General features: G+C 42.5%; 1 protein-coding gene across 1 annotated transcript; it reads left to right on the top strand.

Annotated features, from left to right (window-relative positions):
• The first annotated feature begins 4,853 nt into the window (after window positions 1–4,853).
• On the top strand, window positions 4,854–13,323 carry LOC148148600 (putative G protein-coupled receptor 139). Its single transcript, XM_087992334.1, has 2 exons — window positions 4,854–5,034; window positions 12,422–13,323. Exons 1-2 carry the CDS (start codon window positions 4,854–4,856, stop codon window positions 13,321–13,323), a joined length of 1,083 nt encoding a protein of 360 aa, XP_087848460.1.
• Window positions 13,324–15,018: the final 1,695 nt, after the last annotated feature.

A 15,018-nucleotide genomic window follows, 5' to 3' on the forward strand; every position in this document is an offset into this window, starting at 1 on the left:
GAAAAGCCAATTTTGATGGTATTAGGCAAGAACTTTTGAAAGTTGACTGGGGGCAGATGTTCACAGGTGATAGGGAAGGCTGGAGAATGGGAAGTCTTCAGAAATGCGATAACAAGAATCCAGAAAAAGTATATTCCTGTTAGGGTGAAAGAAAAGGCTGGTAGGTATAGGGAATGCTGGATGACGAGAGAAATTGAGTGTTTGGTTCAGAAAAAGAAGGAAGCATATGTCATGTATAGACAGGATAGATCGAGTAAATCCTTAGAAGAGTATAAAGGCAGTAGGAGTATACTAAAGAGGGAAATCAGGAGGGCAAAAAGGGGACATGAGGTAGCTTTGGCAAATAGTGTTCAGGAGAATCCAAAGGGTTTTTTCAAATGCATTAAGGACAAAAGGTAACTAGGGAGAAAATAGGGCCCCTCAAAGATCAGCAAGGCAGCCTTTGTGTGGAGCCGCAGGAGATGGGGAGATGCTAAACAAGTACTTTGCATCAGTTTTTACTGTGGAAAAGGATATGGAAGATATAGAATATACGGAAATAGATGATGACATTTTGAAAAATGTCTATATGACAGAGGAGGAAGTGCTGGATGTCTTGAAACACATAAAAGTGGATAAATCCCCAGAACCTGATCGGGTGTACCCTAGAACTCTGTGGGAAGCAAGGGAATTGATTGCTGGGCCTCTTATTGAGATATTTGTATCATCGATAGTCACAGGTGAGGGGCCGGAAGACTGGAGGTTGGCTAACGTGGTGCCACTGTTAAAGAAGGGTGGTAAAGACAAGGAGAAAGTGAGGACTGCAGATGCTGGAGATCAGAGCTCAAAAATGTGTTGCTGGAAAAGCACTGCCGGTCAGGCAGCATCCAAGGAGAAGGAGAATCGACGTTTCGGGCATAAGCCCTTCTTCAGGAATTCCTGAAGATTCTCTTTCTCCTTGGATGCTGCCTGACCTGCTGCGCTTTTCCAGCAACACATTTTTAAGCTCTGGTAATGACAAGCCAGGGAACTATAGACCAGTGAGCCTGATGTCGGTGGTGGGCATGATGTTGGAGGGAATCCTGAGGGACAGGATGTACATGTATTTGGAAAGGTAAGGACAGATTGGGGATAGTCAACATGGCTTTGTGAGTGGGAAATCGTGTCTCACAAACCTGATTGAGTTTTTTTGAATAAGTAACAAAGAGGATTGATGAGGGTCAAGTGGTGGACGTGATCTATAAGGACTTCAATAAGGGATTCAACAAGGTTTCACATGGGAGACTGGTGAGCAAGGTTAGATCTCATGGAATACAGGGAGAACCCACCATTCGGATACAGAACTGGCTCAAAGGTAGAAGACAGAGGGTGGTGGAGGAGGGTTGTTTTTCAGACTGGAGGCCTGTGACCAGTGGAGTGCCACAAAGATTGGTGCTGGGTCCACTGCTTTTCATCATTTATATAAATGACTTGGATGTGAGCATGAGAGGTATATTTAATAAGTTTGCAGATGTCACCAAAATTGGAGGTGTCGTGGCCAGCGAAGAAGGTTACCCTATATTACAATAGCATCTTGATCAGATGGGCCAATGGATTGAGAAGTGGCATATGGAGTTTAATTCAGATAAATGTGATGTGCTGCATTTTGAGAAAACAAATCTTAGCAGGACTTGTACACTTAATGGTAAGGTCCTAGGGAGTGTTGCTGAGCAAAGGGGCCTTGGAGTGCAGGTTCATAGCTCCTTCAAAGTAGTCACAGGTAGATAGGATAGTGAAGAAGGTGTTTGGTATGCTTTCCTTTATTGGTCAGTGTATTGAGTACAGGAGTTGGGAGGTCATGTTGCGGCTGTACAGGATATTGGTTGGACTACTGTTGAAATGTTGCGGGTTATTCTGGTCTCCTTCCTTTTGGAAAGATGTTGTGAAAGGGTTCAAAAAGATTCACAAGGATGTTGCCAGCGTTGGAGGATTTGAGGTATAGGGTGAGGTTAAATAGGCTGGGGCTGTTTTCCATGGAGCATCGGAGGCTGAGGGGTGACCTTATAGAGGTTTATAAAATCATGAGGAGCATGGATAGGATAAACAGACAAAGTCTTTTCCCTGGGGTGGGGGAGTCCAGAACTATAGGTTAAGGGTGAGAGGGGGAAGAGATAAAAGAGACCTAAGGGGCAACTTTTTCTCACAGAGGTTGGTACATGTGTGGAATGAGCTGCCCGAGGAAGTGGTGGAACCTAGTCCAATTGCAATATTGAAAAGGCATCTGGATGGGTATATGAATAGGAAGGGTTTGGAGGGATGTGGGTCAGGTGCTGGCAGGTGGGAGACTAGGTTGGGTTGGGATATCTGTTCAGCATGGACGAGTTGGACTGAAGGGTCTAATCCTGAACTGTACATTTCTATGACTCTATGACCCTGTGGTCAAGAACAGCAGGAAACTAGAAGATTGAGAACACTTTAAACATCAACAGAAAGCCACAAAAATGAGCTATATAGAAAAGTAAGATGGAACATGAGAAAAAAAAACTGGCATAGAATGTAAAGACAGGTAGCAAAAGTTTCGATGAATACATAAAATTAAAGAGAATGGCTAAAGTAAATGTTGGTTATTTAGAGGATGAGAAGGGGCATTTAGTAATGGGATATGATGAAATGGCCGAGGCATTGAACAGGTATTTTGTGACAGTGTTCACAATGGAGGACAGTAATAACATGCCAGTAATTGACAAAGAGACGAAGGTTGGTGAGGACCTGGAAACAATGATGGAAGACCTAGTTTTGGGTAAGCTAATGGAGCTAAGGATAGATAAGTCTCGTGGCCTGATAGAACGCATCTCAGGGAACGAAAAGAGATGACCGGAAAATAGCAAGTGCAGTAGCGGTAATTTTCTAAATTTTGCTGGACTCTGGGGCAGTCCCAGCAGATTGGAAAGCAGCAAATGTGACACCACTGTTTAAAAGGGGAGATAAAAAAAGATGGGGAATTATTTATTGGTTAGCTAAACCTCTCTAGTGGGAAAGATGCTTGAGTCTATTATCAAAGAAGAAACAGTGGGGTATCTCGATAGAAATTGTCTCATTGGACAGACGCAGCATGGGTTCATGAAGGGCAGGTCACGCTTGACAAATCTTATGGAATTCTATGAAGACATTTTCAGCAATGTGGACAAAGGGGACCCGGTCGATGCGGTGTACCTAGATTTCCAAAAGGCCTTCAACAAGATGCAGCACAAAAGGCTGCTGCATAAGATAAAGATTTATGGTGTTACAGGTAAAGTATTAGAAAGGATAGAGGCTTGATTGACAGACAGCAAACAAAGATTGAGAATAAATGAGTGCTATTCTCGCTGGTAATCAGTGACTAGGGATGTGTCTCAGGGATCAGTGTTGGGACAGCAATTATTTACAATTTATATCGATGATTTGGAGTTGGGGACCACGTGTAGGGTGTCTAAGATTTGCAGGTGACACGAAGATGATTGGCAGAGCAAGTATACAGAGGACTATGAAACTTTACAGAGGAACATAGATACACTGAGTGAGTGGGCTGAGTGAGCGGGCAAAGATCTGCCAGATGGAATACAATGTTAATAAATGTGAAGTCATCCATTTTGGTCGGAGTAACAGTAAAACAGATTATTACTTGAATGGTAAAAAAGTTGCAGCTTGCTGCTATGCAGAGGGACCAGGGTGTCCTTGTGCATGAATCACAGAGGGTTGGTCTGCAGGTACAACAAGTAATTAGGAAGGCAAATGGTATTTTGTCCTTCACTGCTAAAGGGATTGAGTTTAAAAGCAGAGAGGTAATGTTGCAGCTGTACAAGGTACTGGTGAGGCCACACCTGGAATACTGTGTGCAGTTTTGGTCTCCTTACTTGAGGAAGAATATACTGGAAGTGGAGGGGTGTAGAAGAGGTTCACAAGGTTGATTCAAAGTTGAGGGGGCTGGTTTATGAGGAGAGACTGAGTGGATTAGGATTATATTAATCGGGATACAGAAGAATGAGGGCGGTCTTATAGAAACATATAAAATTATGAAGAGAATAGATAAGATTGAAGTAGAGAGGATGTTTCCACTGGCAGGTGAAACTAAGATGAGAGGGTATAGCCTCAAGATTTGAGGGAGCAGATTTAGGACTAAATTGAGAAGGAACGTCTTCGCCCAGAGGGTTGGTAATCTATGGAATTCCTTGCCCAGGGAAGCAGTTGACGCTAGTTCAGTAAACGTTTTTAAAGTGAAGGTCAATATTTCTTGTAAAAGAAAGGAATGAAGGGATACAATGAGAGGGCGGGTAAGTGGAGCTGACGCCATGAAAAGACCAGCCATGATCTTATTGAATGGAGGAGCAGGCTTGAAGGGGCAGACCACCTAATCCTGCTCCTCGTTCTTATGTCCTTATGATTGGCTGAAGGACAGCAATTATTTCTCTCGCATTTTTTTGAACAGGTGTGTATTGTTTGTAACCATCCATTTCTTTTGAACCACTTCAATATCTCCAGAGAAATGAAAGATTAATCTCAATGCCTTTATCTTTTCTTCTCTCAGTAACTCATCTACATGCAATCCAAGGTGGGTACAAATCTTATTCCACTGGGGAATACTTTACTGGATTGAAAGGATTAACTGGTCCTGTTTATTCAGTGACTGTAATTAATGTCAAACTCCATGGACGACAACTGTGTCCCAGGAGGGTTTCCCTCTTCTATTAATTACAAATTCCTTACACTGTACAAAGCTATAGTATCAGTGACAGCATCACCTCCAGCATCACCTCCAGCATCACCTCCAGCACTAACAGGACCGGCAGCTCCAGAGACTGGGAGCTCGGGAGAAGAGAGATTCAAATGTGAGAACAAAAGATCAGAATTTTATAACCATGGGTTGGAATCTGAACACAGAAGATCGGAATTTTACAACAATGGGCAGGAGTTTCTCAACAACAATTGATTATATTTCTGCAAATTACCACTTGATGTCATTAACAACTCGGATCCGTTATATACTCCTGGTTATTCAACACATTTACTATCCCACCCTTGTTATTGTTGGTGTTCCTGGTAAGTCTCTAGCTCTTCTATTAACTCTTAGAACTATCTTTAACTGCATCGCTTTCACTGCCAGTTCCTCTGTCCTCCTCGCTGCTGTTGCTGTTGTTCCTGCTGAGGATATGTCTGCCCATTAGATCTGAAAATCATGTTTCACTTTATTAATGTTCTTGACATTAACCCCTATCCACTGACTCTCACCCCATCCTTGGCCAAGTCATGAGGATCAGTGAGATTGTTCAGAATCTTAACAATCCATTTAGAGTCAAAGAGTTAGAGAGATGTACAGCATGGAAACAGCTCATTCGGTCCAACTCATCCATGCTGGCCAGATATCCTAACCTAATCTAGTCCCATTTGCCAACACTTGACCCATATCCCTCTAAACCCTTCCTATTCATATACCTATCCAAATGTTGTAATTGTACCAGGTTCCAACCCTTCCTCTGGCAGCTGATTCCATATATGCACCACCCTCTGCATGAAAAAGTTGCCCCTTAGATTCCTTTTACCTTTTTCCCCTCTCACCTTAAAACCATGCCGTTCAGTTCTGGACTCCCCCACACCAAGGAAAAGACCTTGTCTTTTTACCCTATCTATACTGCTCATGATTTTATAAACCTCTATAAGGTCACCCTTCAGTCTCTAACACTCCAGGGAAAACAGCCTTAGCCTATTCAGACCCTCCTTATAGCGCAAATCCTTCAACCCTAGCAACATCCTTGTTAATCCTTTCTGAACCCTTTCAGGTTTCACAACATCTTTCCGATAGGAGGGATTTGAAACCAAGCTTTGTCAACCTCATGCTCTTTCCTGGCACTGATTCTGGTGACCACCATTTCCACAATGTGTCTCATCACAGGGACCTTTTCAGTCAACTCACCATCTCAGTTCCTCAAGGAGAAAGTGAGGACTGCAGATGCTGGAGATCAGAGCTGAAAATGTGTTGCTGGAAAAGCGCAGCAGGTCAGGCAGCATCCAAGGAACAGGAGAATCGATGTTTCAGGCATAAGCCCTTCTTCAGGTTTCCTGAAGAAGGGCTTATGCCCGAAACGTCGATTCTCCTGTTCCCTGGATGCTGCCTGACCTGCTGCGCTTTTCCAGCAACACATTTTCATCTCAGTTCCTCATCCTGACCAACATATCTGACCAAGCCACTCACCGACCCCCATTTCCTGCTACATCAGGCGTAAACAAGTATGCTCTCTCAAGACTGGCAGCTAGAAACATAGAGTTGTAGTCAAACTGGAACCTTTTAGAGTGTGCCTTACATTGTTTCTCAAAACTGTTGCTCAATTATGATTAACTTACCCGGATAATGCATTTTCCTGGACTTGTTACTTGTTTCACTGCTTGTGCGCCAATCTATATCCATGCTTCAAATGACCCATGCTCTCATTTTTGTCCAAACTGCCCAGTACGTCAAAATCAATGTCTGACAAAATCCAAAACCAGGCAAGAGTCTCGGTGCCATGACTATCGGCTATGAGAGAGTGTTCCTGTATTTGTACTGGAGAAGGTCTACTCCAACACAAGCTTATTCAATGACCTGCTCAACTCACCTGCAATACACCTTCCTACACACTACCCCCATGTAGTTAACCACACCAAGGAGTCAGCACAGTTAATGGGAGGGCCATGGGGAGAGTTGTCGAACAGAGAAACCAAGGGGTACAGGTACCTAGTACCTTGAAACTGGCATCACAGGTAGACAGGGTGATGAAGAAGGCATTTGTCCAACTTGTCCACAATCAGAGGGTATAGGTTTAAGGTGATGAAAGAAATGATTTAAACGGGAGCTAAGGGACAACTTTATCACACTAAGTGTGGCATTTCTATGGAAAGAGCTACCAGAAGAAGTGTTAGTATTTTTGACAATGACAACAGTTAAAGCAATTTTGAACAGATATATGGATCGGAAAGGTTCAGAGGGATATGGGACAAATACAGGCAAATAGGAGTAACTCCGTTCAGGAAACATGGTTGGCATGGACCAGTTGGACTGAAAGGTCTGTTTGTGTGCTCTATGACTCTATGATTCTATGGCCCAGAGCTGAGGACACATGGCAGGAGGATTGGCAGGAGAGAACATCAGCCAGAAACCAATCCCTCATTATAGACCCCACTACATATCCAATCGCTTTCATCTCCCATGGCAACAGTGGGCTGTTTTACACTGTTCCCAGCCTGGCTAGGTCCTCTGTGCAGATACCAACATCAGTGAGAATGCAGAGACCATCTGATGCTACAGATACGGTACAGTCCAAACAATACCTTCGACTGTTCGAGAGTGTCCACTCTCTAAACCTGATGGTGGCCTTACAGAACTCAATCTAGTCACTGACAAAGCTATTGCTGGGCTCTGTGACCATGTGTGCACCCAGATAATAAATACTCTTCCGAACAAGATGCATTATCTCACACATTTGTCATACATCTGCTCATCTGTCAATGGATCCTGATATCCTGGACAATTTTCCTCACTTATTTCCACGTGTCATATCATCAAAGATTGAAATGTTGCCCTATAATGCAGAGTTAGAACCATGAGTGTACCTCACCAGCCCCGTGGAACAATAGGGGAGCACTGATGTTTCTCAGCCTGCAGTCTGTAAAATACATATTCAACACAACCCTGATTACAGTCCACCTGAACCTTCTAACAATCCTCAATGATATGGAGTAATCTGTTTTTTTTTCCATTCAATATGATCCTGTTAGTTTATTTCCTTCTCAATCTACTGGGGAAATCCCTGTCTCATCCTCAGGTGTTCCTTTTGCTCCAAACCTGATGTACAACTTCCCTGATTTACAATGAGGTGTCAGTTGTGATTATGTTTTCATTGATTTTGCAGTGGACTCATTTCCAATCATAGTTTTATTGCAATTGAATTCTGTCCGGCCTATTAGAGGTGAGGGAATCTTTCAGCCAGTCCAACATTTAACTCCCCGTGTGGAGTAAAATACCGCAGATTCTGCCAACCTGAAATAAAACCACAACTCCCAAAGTACTCAACAGATCAGGCAGCATCCATGGAGAGGGGGACAGGCAGGAATTCAGGTTAGAGACCTGGAGTCAGAACTCAGAGTGGTCAGGGGTATTTATTTAAATTAGGCAGGGAAATGAGATGGCTGGGGAGAACATGGAAAGGTCTCTACTTGGGTGGAAGACAGGAGAGATTAAGTGAAAAAAGACACAATGCTAAAGAGAGAAAAGATATATATCTTGAAGTATAAACGCAAAATCATCACTGTCACAACCAAAGAACGGTTTCGAGCTTTTAATCTGAAGTTGTTGACCTCAGTGTTAACTATAAACATTGTTACATTTTTTGGGAAACATCTTTGATGATGATTTTGGATTTTCCTATTTATAATTTTTGCTCCTTTACTTGTCCTGGTACAATCCCATTTTGCTTTTCGTTTTCATCCCTTCTCCCATCTAATGTCTCCTGTCTCCCGGGTTACCACAGATCTTTTCATTTGTTGTTCCTTCCTTTCCATGACTGGTTTAAATCCTGTTTCAGTACATTTCCCGTTCTGACAAAGGGTTAGCAGCCTGAAATGTTAACTCTGTCTCCTCACCGGCACTGCCAGAGCTGCTGAGAATTTCCAGCATTTCCTGTTTGCTTTCTATCATCTTATCTTTTCCTTATTGCCCTGACTGTAATGACTTTAATCTGATTAAAACTGATATAACTTCTGACCTTCGCTGTCAGGTTAATTGCAAATACACACCAAGTTGGGAGAGCTCATCAGAAGGGACTTTCAGTTGGATTAGCTCCACAACCACATGAGTATAATGGGCGTTTTCAAATATCTCACAGACTTGATTATATTTCCCACAGTAAAGACAATGTTGTGATACTGAGCAAAGGGCAGTGGTCAGTTGTCACATTCACAATGGAACACCCGTCCTCAAGCCTCAGTCCTCAACCTTGTCTCTTAACTGCAGCCTATCGCTGCCTTTCTCTCGGGATATATGTTTAGTGTCTGACAAAACATTACTCTATACACAGTTAGCCACTTGTTCTGCGTTATATTGAATAAAGCGCTGTATCTACTCAATCAGTTGATTAATTTGTTTAATAACTGTCATTTCTGTGATAATACTCTGGTTTTTAAATCTGTTTTTCTTGCTGTTTATTTATTAAAATTACCAATTTTTGAGACTATGATGGACATGCCCTTTTCACGACTATTTTGGCTGCTCCAGTCTGCAGGTGTCACTGGTTAATTTGCAAATCCACGTTTTACCAACTTTGAAATAAAGATCTTTACATCCTCTGAATCGACCTTTTCCATTATCTTACCCCATCACTTGACTTGTACAAAATTGTAATTAATGTTCAGTTGAGCTCATCGATCTCACTCTATGGCTATATTACAAATGGGATATAATTTTATACCGAAGGATATGATCACCATGTTCTGACAGTGCTAAAATAAAATAAATCCTACACTGAGGTACAGTGACCTATGACCTGTTTGAGATGTTTTGCAATTCATGACTCTTTGTAAATCTCATCTTTCACCATGCAGTACAGAAAGCATGCCAAGAATCATATTGTGGTCACTCAAAACGGTTCCTGAGACTTCAGAGAAATGGACCATTCTGTCAATATTAATGTTAAGTTACAAAATGAATGAACTAAAGCAAAATACTGCAGGTGCTGGGAATCAGAAATAAGAACAGAAAAGGCTGGGAGTGATGATGGAACAGCAACGACCTGAAATGTTCACTTATCGCTCCACAAGTTTAGTCTGACCTAATAAACTACAGAATATTGCTGCAAGTTTGGATCACTGGGTATGCTGTGAAAGAGAATATGTTGAGCTGATGGTTTCTATTTCTGACAAATAATAAATTTTCAGGTTCCATTTCTAATAACCAATCAACTTGACGGTAGATGAGAAGGAGCCTTGGTCCGGTTGTATTGAGGTAATGAAGAGATAATTGAATGATTATTGAAATCGAATCAATCTGCAGGGTGATGGGCAAAAGGCATGTGCTCGCCACTGTGTCAACACGTATAGACAGCCCATGCAGATACGATGGGCTGAATGGCTTCCTTCTGATAACTGAGTGATGATTAAACCTGATCTCCCTTTTCCTTTCCTGGGTGTGTAGACCGCATGCTGGATTGTGCTTCAGTAGAGGCTCTCCAGTGCTCACCAGGAGCTAACACAACAAACAGCTAAGGCAATGGGCAATGTATATAACAATGGTCCTGAAAATACCTTACCAGTGTAAATGGCTCCAATACTCATCATGCCCTGAGTTGAACTGGTCCAATGCAGTTACAAACTGCCAACCACCTATTAATATAGGGATTTAAATGGTTAAATATCTAAGAGTATAACAAATTAAATCCAGATAAAACCACTCCACTAGTCTAATTGGAATTAACAGCAACATGGTTGAAGATGTTATCAAGAGTGCAACTGAGCTGCACTCCCTCAGCAATAACTTGTTCACTGGTGTGCAGCTCTGCAGGGTTGCTCAGCACCAGACCTCATAACAACTAATATCCAAACAAGGACAAAAGAGCTGGACTCCTGAGGTGAGGTGAGAGTGACTGTACTTGGCATCATTGCTGTAAGTGACCAAGTCTGACCTTAAGGAAGACTAAAATAATGAGAAATGGAATGAAGCTCCCATTGGTTGGAGTCATTCCTGGCACATTGGAGGATGGGTGTGGTTGTTGGAAGTCAGTCACCTCAGCTCCAGGACACCTCTGCAGGAGTTCCTCAGGGAAGTGTCCGAGGCCCAGTTATCTTCAGCTGCTTCATCATGGACAATCCCTCCATCATAAGGTCAGAATTCAGGATGTTTGTTGATAGTTCCACAAAATTTAGTCCCTTTCCTGTCTTGACAGTCACTATTGATGAGTGTGGTGCTGGAAAGGCGCAGCCAGTCAGGCTGCATCCGCGGAGCAGGGCAATCGATGTTTAGAGCATTAGCCTTTTATCATGATTCCTCAAACGTCGATTCTCCTGCTCCATGGATGCTACCTGACCAGCTGTGCCTTTCCAGCACCACACTCTTTGACTCTGATCTCCAGAATTTGCAGTCCTCCATTTCTCCTTGTCAGACACAATGTCTATATGAAACAACATTTGAACAATATTCCGGCCTGAGCTGACAGGTAGCATTTGCTCCACACAAGACCATAAGACCATAAGACATAGGAGCGGAAGTAAGGCCATTCGGCCCATCGAGTCCACTCCGCCATTCAATCATGGCTGATGGGAATTTCAACTCCACTTACCCGCATTCTCCCCGTAGCCCTTAATTCATTGTGACATCAAGAATTTATCAATTTCTGCCTTGAAGACATTTAGCGTCCCAGCCTCCACTGCATAAGTGTCAGGTATCTCCAAAAAGAGAGATTGTAACCATTTCTCTTCATATCAATAAATTCCTCAGTGTCAGCGTCCTGGGGGAGTGGGCGAGAGGTTGCAATAGACCACAGTCTGAGCTGGACCAGTTATATAAATACCAATGTTTCAAGACCATGTCAGATATTGGTGCTTCCATGATATATACCTCACCTCCTGACTCTCCAAAGTCTGCCCACTATCTACAAAGAGCAAGTCATGAGTGTGAATGAATACTCCCCAATTGTCTGGGTGAGGTTTGCTCCAAAACCTCTCAAGAAACTTGATAATAAAGCAGTGCCCTTGACTGGCACCACATCCACAAACATTGCCAGCTTCCACCATCACTGCGCCCCAGCAGCAATGTGCGGCATGTGGAAGATGTGTAAGAGCCCTTTGATAGAATCTTCCAAAGTAGCAACGTCTACCATCTCAAATCAATAGGTAATCAGCTGCACAAGGAAACTACTTCTGAATAGGTACCAGAGGATATCATGGACTGAGATACCCCTGTATTAATCCACCTTCATTAGATAATGATCAGGAGCAGGACATGTGTGCTGATACCCACCATGGTCATCAGATACGAATGAAGGGGAACCTGGGCTGACCTTTCCACATTAATTCTGAATGACTCTGTAAAGATGAAAACCTGGATGTTTTCTCCATTCTAATACAGGGTCAATGATCTCTGTTCCACTTCAGAAACTGAAACATACCTCCCATGGTCTTTGTGATATTTCCTGCATTCCCTTGTTTACACTTCAATAACCTGTCAGCGTAGTGTCAATCTTCACATAATCGCTTGCATTTCCTTATTTTCAGTTTCATCCCAAATATGAGTTCCTAATTAATAGCTGATTTTTTGGATCCAGTAGAATGCATAAACATGAGTATAAATACCTCAAAACATTTTTAGAAAGAGAGACACATACAGAAATCACACAATGTACTCTTTGTAATTGGTAAGCTTTCTACCAGCTTGACTAATTTTCCTGTCTATTTTCCTTCCACACAGCAAACACCATAACAATTATAATTTTGTCGAAAGGAAAGTGTGGTCTTTCAAAATGTATTACTCGACACCTGGTGGCGATGTCAGCAGCAGATATACTGGTTATTATCCTCGATCTGTTACTGAGACACATTCCAATTATTTATAAGAGAGAGTTACGTTTCATACGGTCCATCCCCATCTGTAATATCCACGCTGTCTTCCTTTATGCAGCCACTGACTGTTCTGTCTGGTTTACCGTCACTTTCACCTTTGATCGATATGTGGCCATTTGCTGCCCAAATCTTCGAATTAAATTTTGTACTGAGAAGACAGCAGCTGTGGTTCTGGGAACAGTGACTGTGCTGAGTGGTTTGAAGAACATTTTCTGGTACTTTATGTTCACATCTCAGTATTTGCTCCGGAATCAGCCTTGGTTTTGTTCAGTACCAACTGATATTCTGTCATCTCCAGTCTGGGGAACAATCGAGTGCCTTCATTATATCCTGAACCCAGCAGTGCCATTTGTTCTGATTCTGCTGCTCAATGCTTTAAGTGTCAGGCACATTTTAGTGGCCAGCAGAGCCCGCAGGAGACTTCGGGCTCACAGCAGTGGGGAGAATCCCAGTGACCCAGAAATGGGGACTCGAAGGAAGTCCATCATTTTACTGCTTGTTATCTCGGGAAATTTCATCCTGTTATGGTCAGTATTTATGATATACTCTCTATGGAGCCGAATGTTTTGGATGGGGTATCGGGCCATATGTCTACATTATTTTGTCCGAGATATCGGATTCATTCTCCAGCTCCTAAGTTGCTGCACAAACACTTGTATATATGTTGTGACCCAGACTAAGTTCAGGAAACAGCTGAAGAACATGGTAAAATACCCTTTTACCCAAACGTTGAAATTCATTAAATGCTGAGGTGGATTGAAGGATTCAGGGATTAGGAATGTGTTCTGTCTCAGAATCCATCCAATCCACTCTCCGTGGGGTCAGTGATACAGACACAGTGAGGGGAGTCTGCTCTTTCCATTCTCTGTAATACAGACTGAGTATGTTCAGTTGGCAGTCCTGGTGCTCTACTACAGACACAGTGTGATTGGTCTGTTCTCTCTGGGACAATAATATAGACATAGTGCATTCAATCTGCTCTACATAAAGTACGTGACACTGACACAGTAGGGTCAATCTGCCCGCTCTAGCGTATGTAACAAAGAGACCGCGAGTTTGGTCTGCTCTCTCTCTGGGATACCTGTGAACAAACAAATATGAATGAAGAGTAGGTCAGTTAGTCCTTGAGTCCGATCTGCCATTGATCAGTTCATGGTTGATCCAGCTACAGCCTTAATCCCCTTTTCCACCTACTTTCCATCTCCATTGAGTCCCTTGTTAATGAAGAGCCCACATTACTCTTCTATACAAGTCATCAATGAGCCTGCCTCCATTGTTACCTGGAAGATCATTCCACAATCTATTGCACAGTGAGGTGAATTACATGTTGTACGTGTTGCCACAAATACTTTGTCAGTCTTAAAAGGAAGTTTACAGAGTTTGGATTCGTTAATTTATTTAAACTCAACTACACATGAGGCAAGACAGGGACTCTGAAATAGTGAACAATATCTGATTGTGTTAAGTTTCATTCAGTAAAGCTGACTCATCTGACAACAAAATCTTATTGAAAGAATATGCAAAAGACACAGATGTTATAAGACTATAAGACAGAGGAGCAGAATTTAGGCCATTCAGCCCAATGAGTCTGGTCCGCCGTTCAATCATGGGTAATGAGTTTCTCAGCCCCATTCTCCTACTTTCTCTCCATAATCCTTGATATTCAAGAATCCATCGATCTCAGTCTTAAAATGCCCAATGGCCTGGTCTCCACAGCCTTCTGTGGCAGGGAATTCTGCAGAGTCATCACTCTCTGGCTGAAGATATTTCTCATTATCTCCATTCAAAAATGTCTTTCCTTTACTCTCAGGCTTTTCCCTTGGGCCCTAGTCTCTCCTACCAATGGAAACATCTTCCCAACATCTACTCTGTCCAGGCCATTCAGTATTCTGTATGTTTCAATTAGATTCCCCCCTCATCATTCTAACCTCCATTAAATATAGACCCAGAGTCCTCAAATGTTCCTCGTAGCGTAAGCTTTTCATTCCTGGTAATTTTCATTTCATTTCAATTACTCTGGTGTCTTGCATGTTTTGCACTTCTTACGCAGTTTATGCCGCCCTGTGTATGATCGTGTAGTTTGTGCTATCCATGTAGCAACTTGGTCCTGGAGAAACTCCGTCTCCTTACTCTTGTATCGGTTGTATATGGTAGAAAAGACAAATAAAGCTACTCTTGACTCTTGACCCTTGACTCCTGGGAATATTCTCGTGAACCTTCTCTGAACACATTCCAGGGACAGTACAACCTTCCTGAGATATGGGCCCAAACATTGGGCACAATACTCCAAAAGTGTTCTGACCAGAGCCTTATAGAGCCTTATAGAGCCTCAGAAGTACATCCCTGCTTTAATATTATTGTCCTCTCAAGGTAAGTGTTATTACTGCACTTCCCTTCCTAAATACTGACTCAAACTGCAAGTTTACCTGGAGAGAATCCTGAATT

Source organism: Chiloscyllium plagiosum, unplaced genomic scaffold (assembly GCF_037043375.1).
Source record: "Chiloscyllium plagiosum isolate Xiang-an unplaced genomic scaffold, Cpla_swu_hap1 HiC_scaffold_12, whole genome shotgun sequence".
NCBI classification, from domain to species: Eukaryota; Metazoa; Chordata; class Chondrichthyes; order Orectolobiformes; family Hemiscylliidae; genus Chiloscyllium; species Chiloscyllium plagiosum.

What these genes read in the sequence shown, in the direction of transcription:
- LOC148148600 (XM_087992334.1), top strand. Translation starts at nt 4,854, where the DNA reads ATGGGTTGGAATCTGAACACAGAAGATCGGAATTTTACAACAATGGGC. An exon ending in TGTTATTGTTGGTGTTCCTG is followed by an intron (nt 5,035 to 12,421) that starts GTAAGTCTCTAG and finishes CCTTCCACACAG; the next exon opens with CAAACACCATAACAATTATA.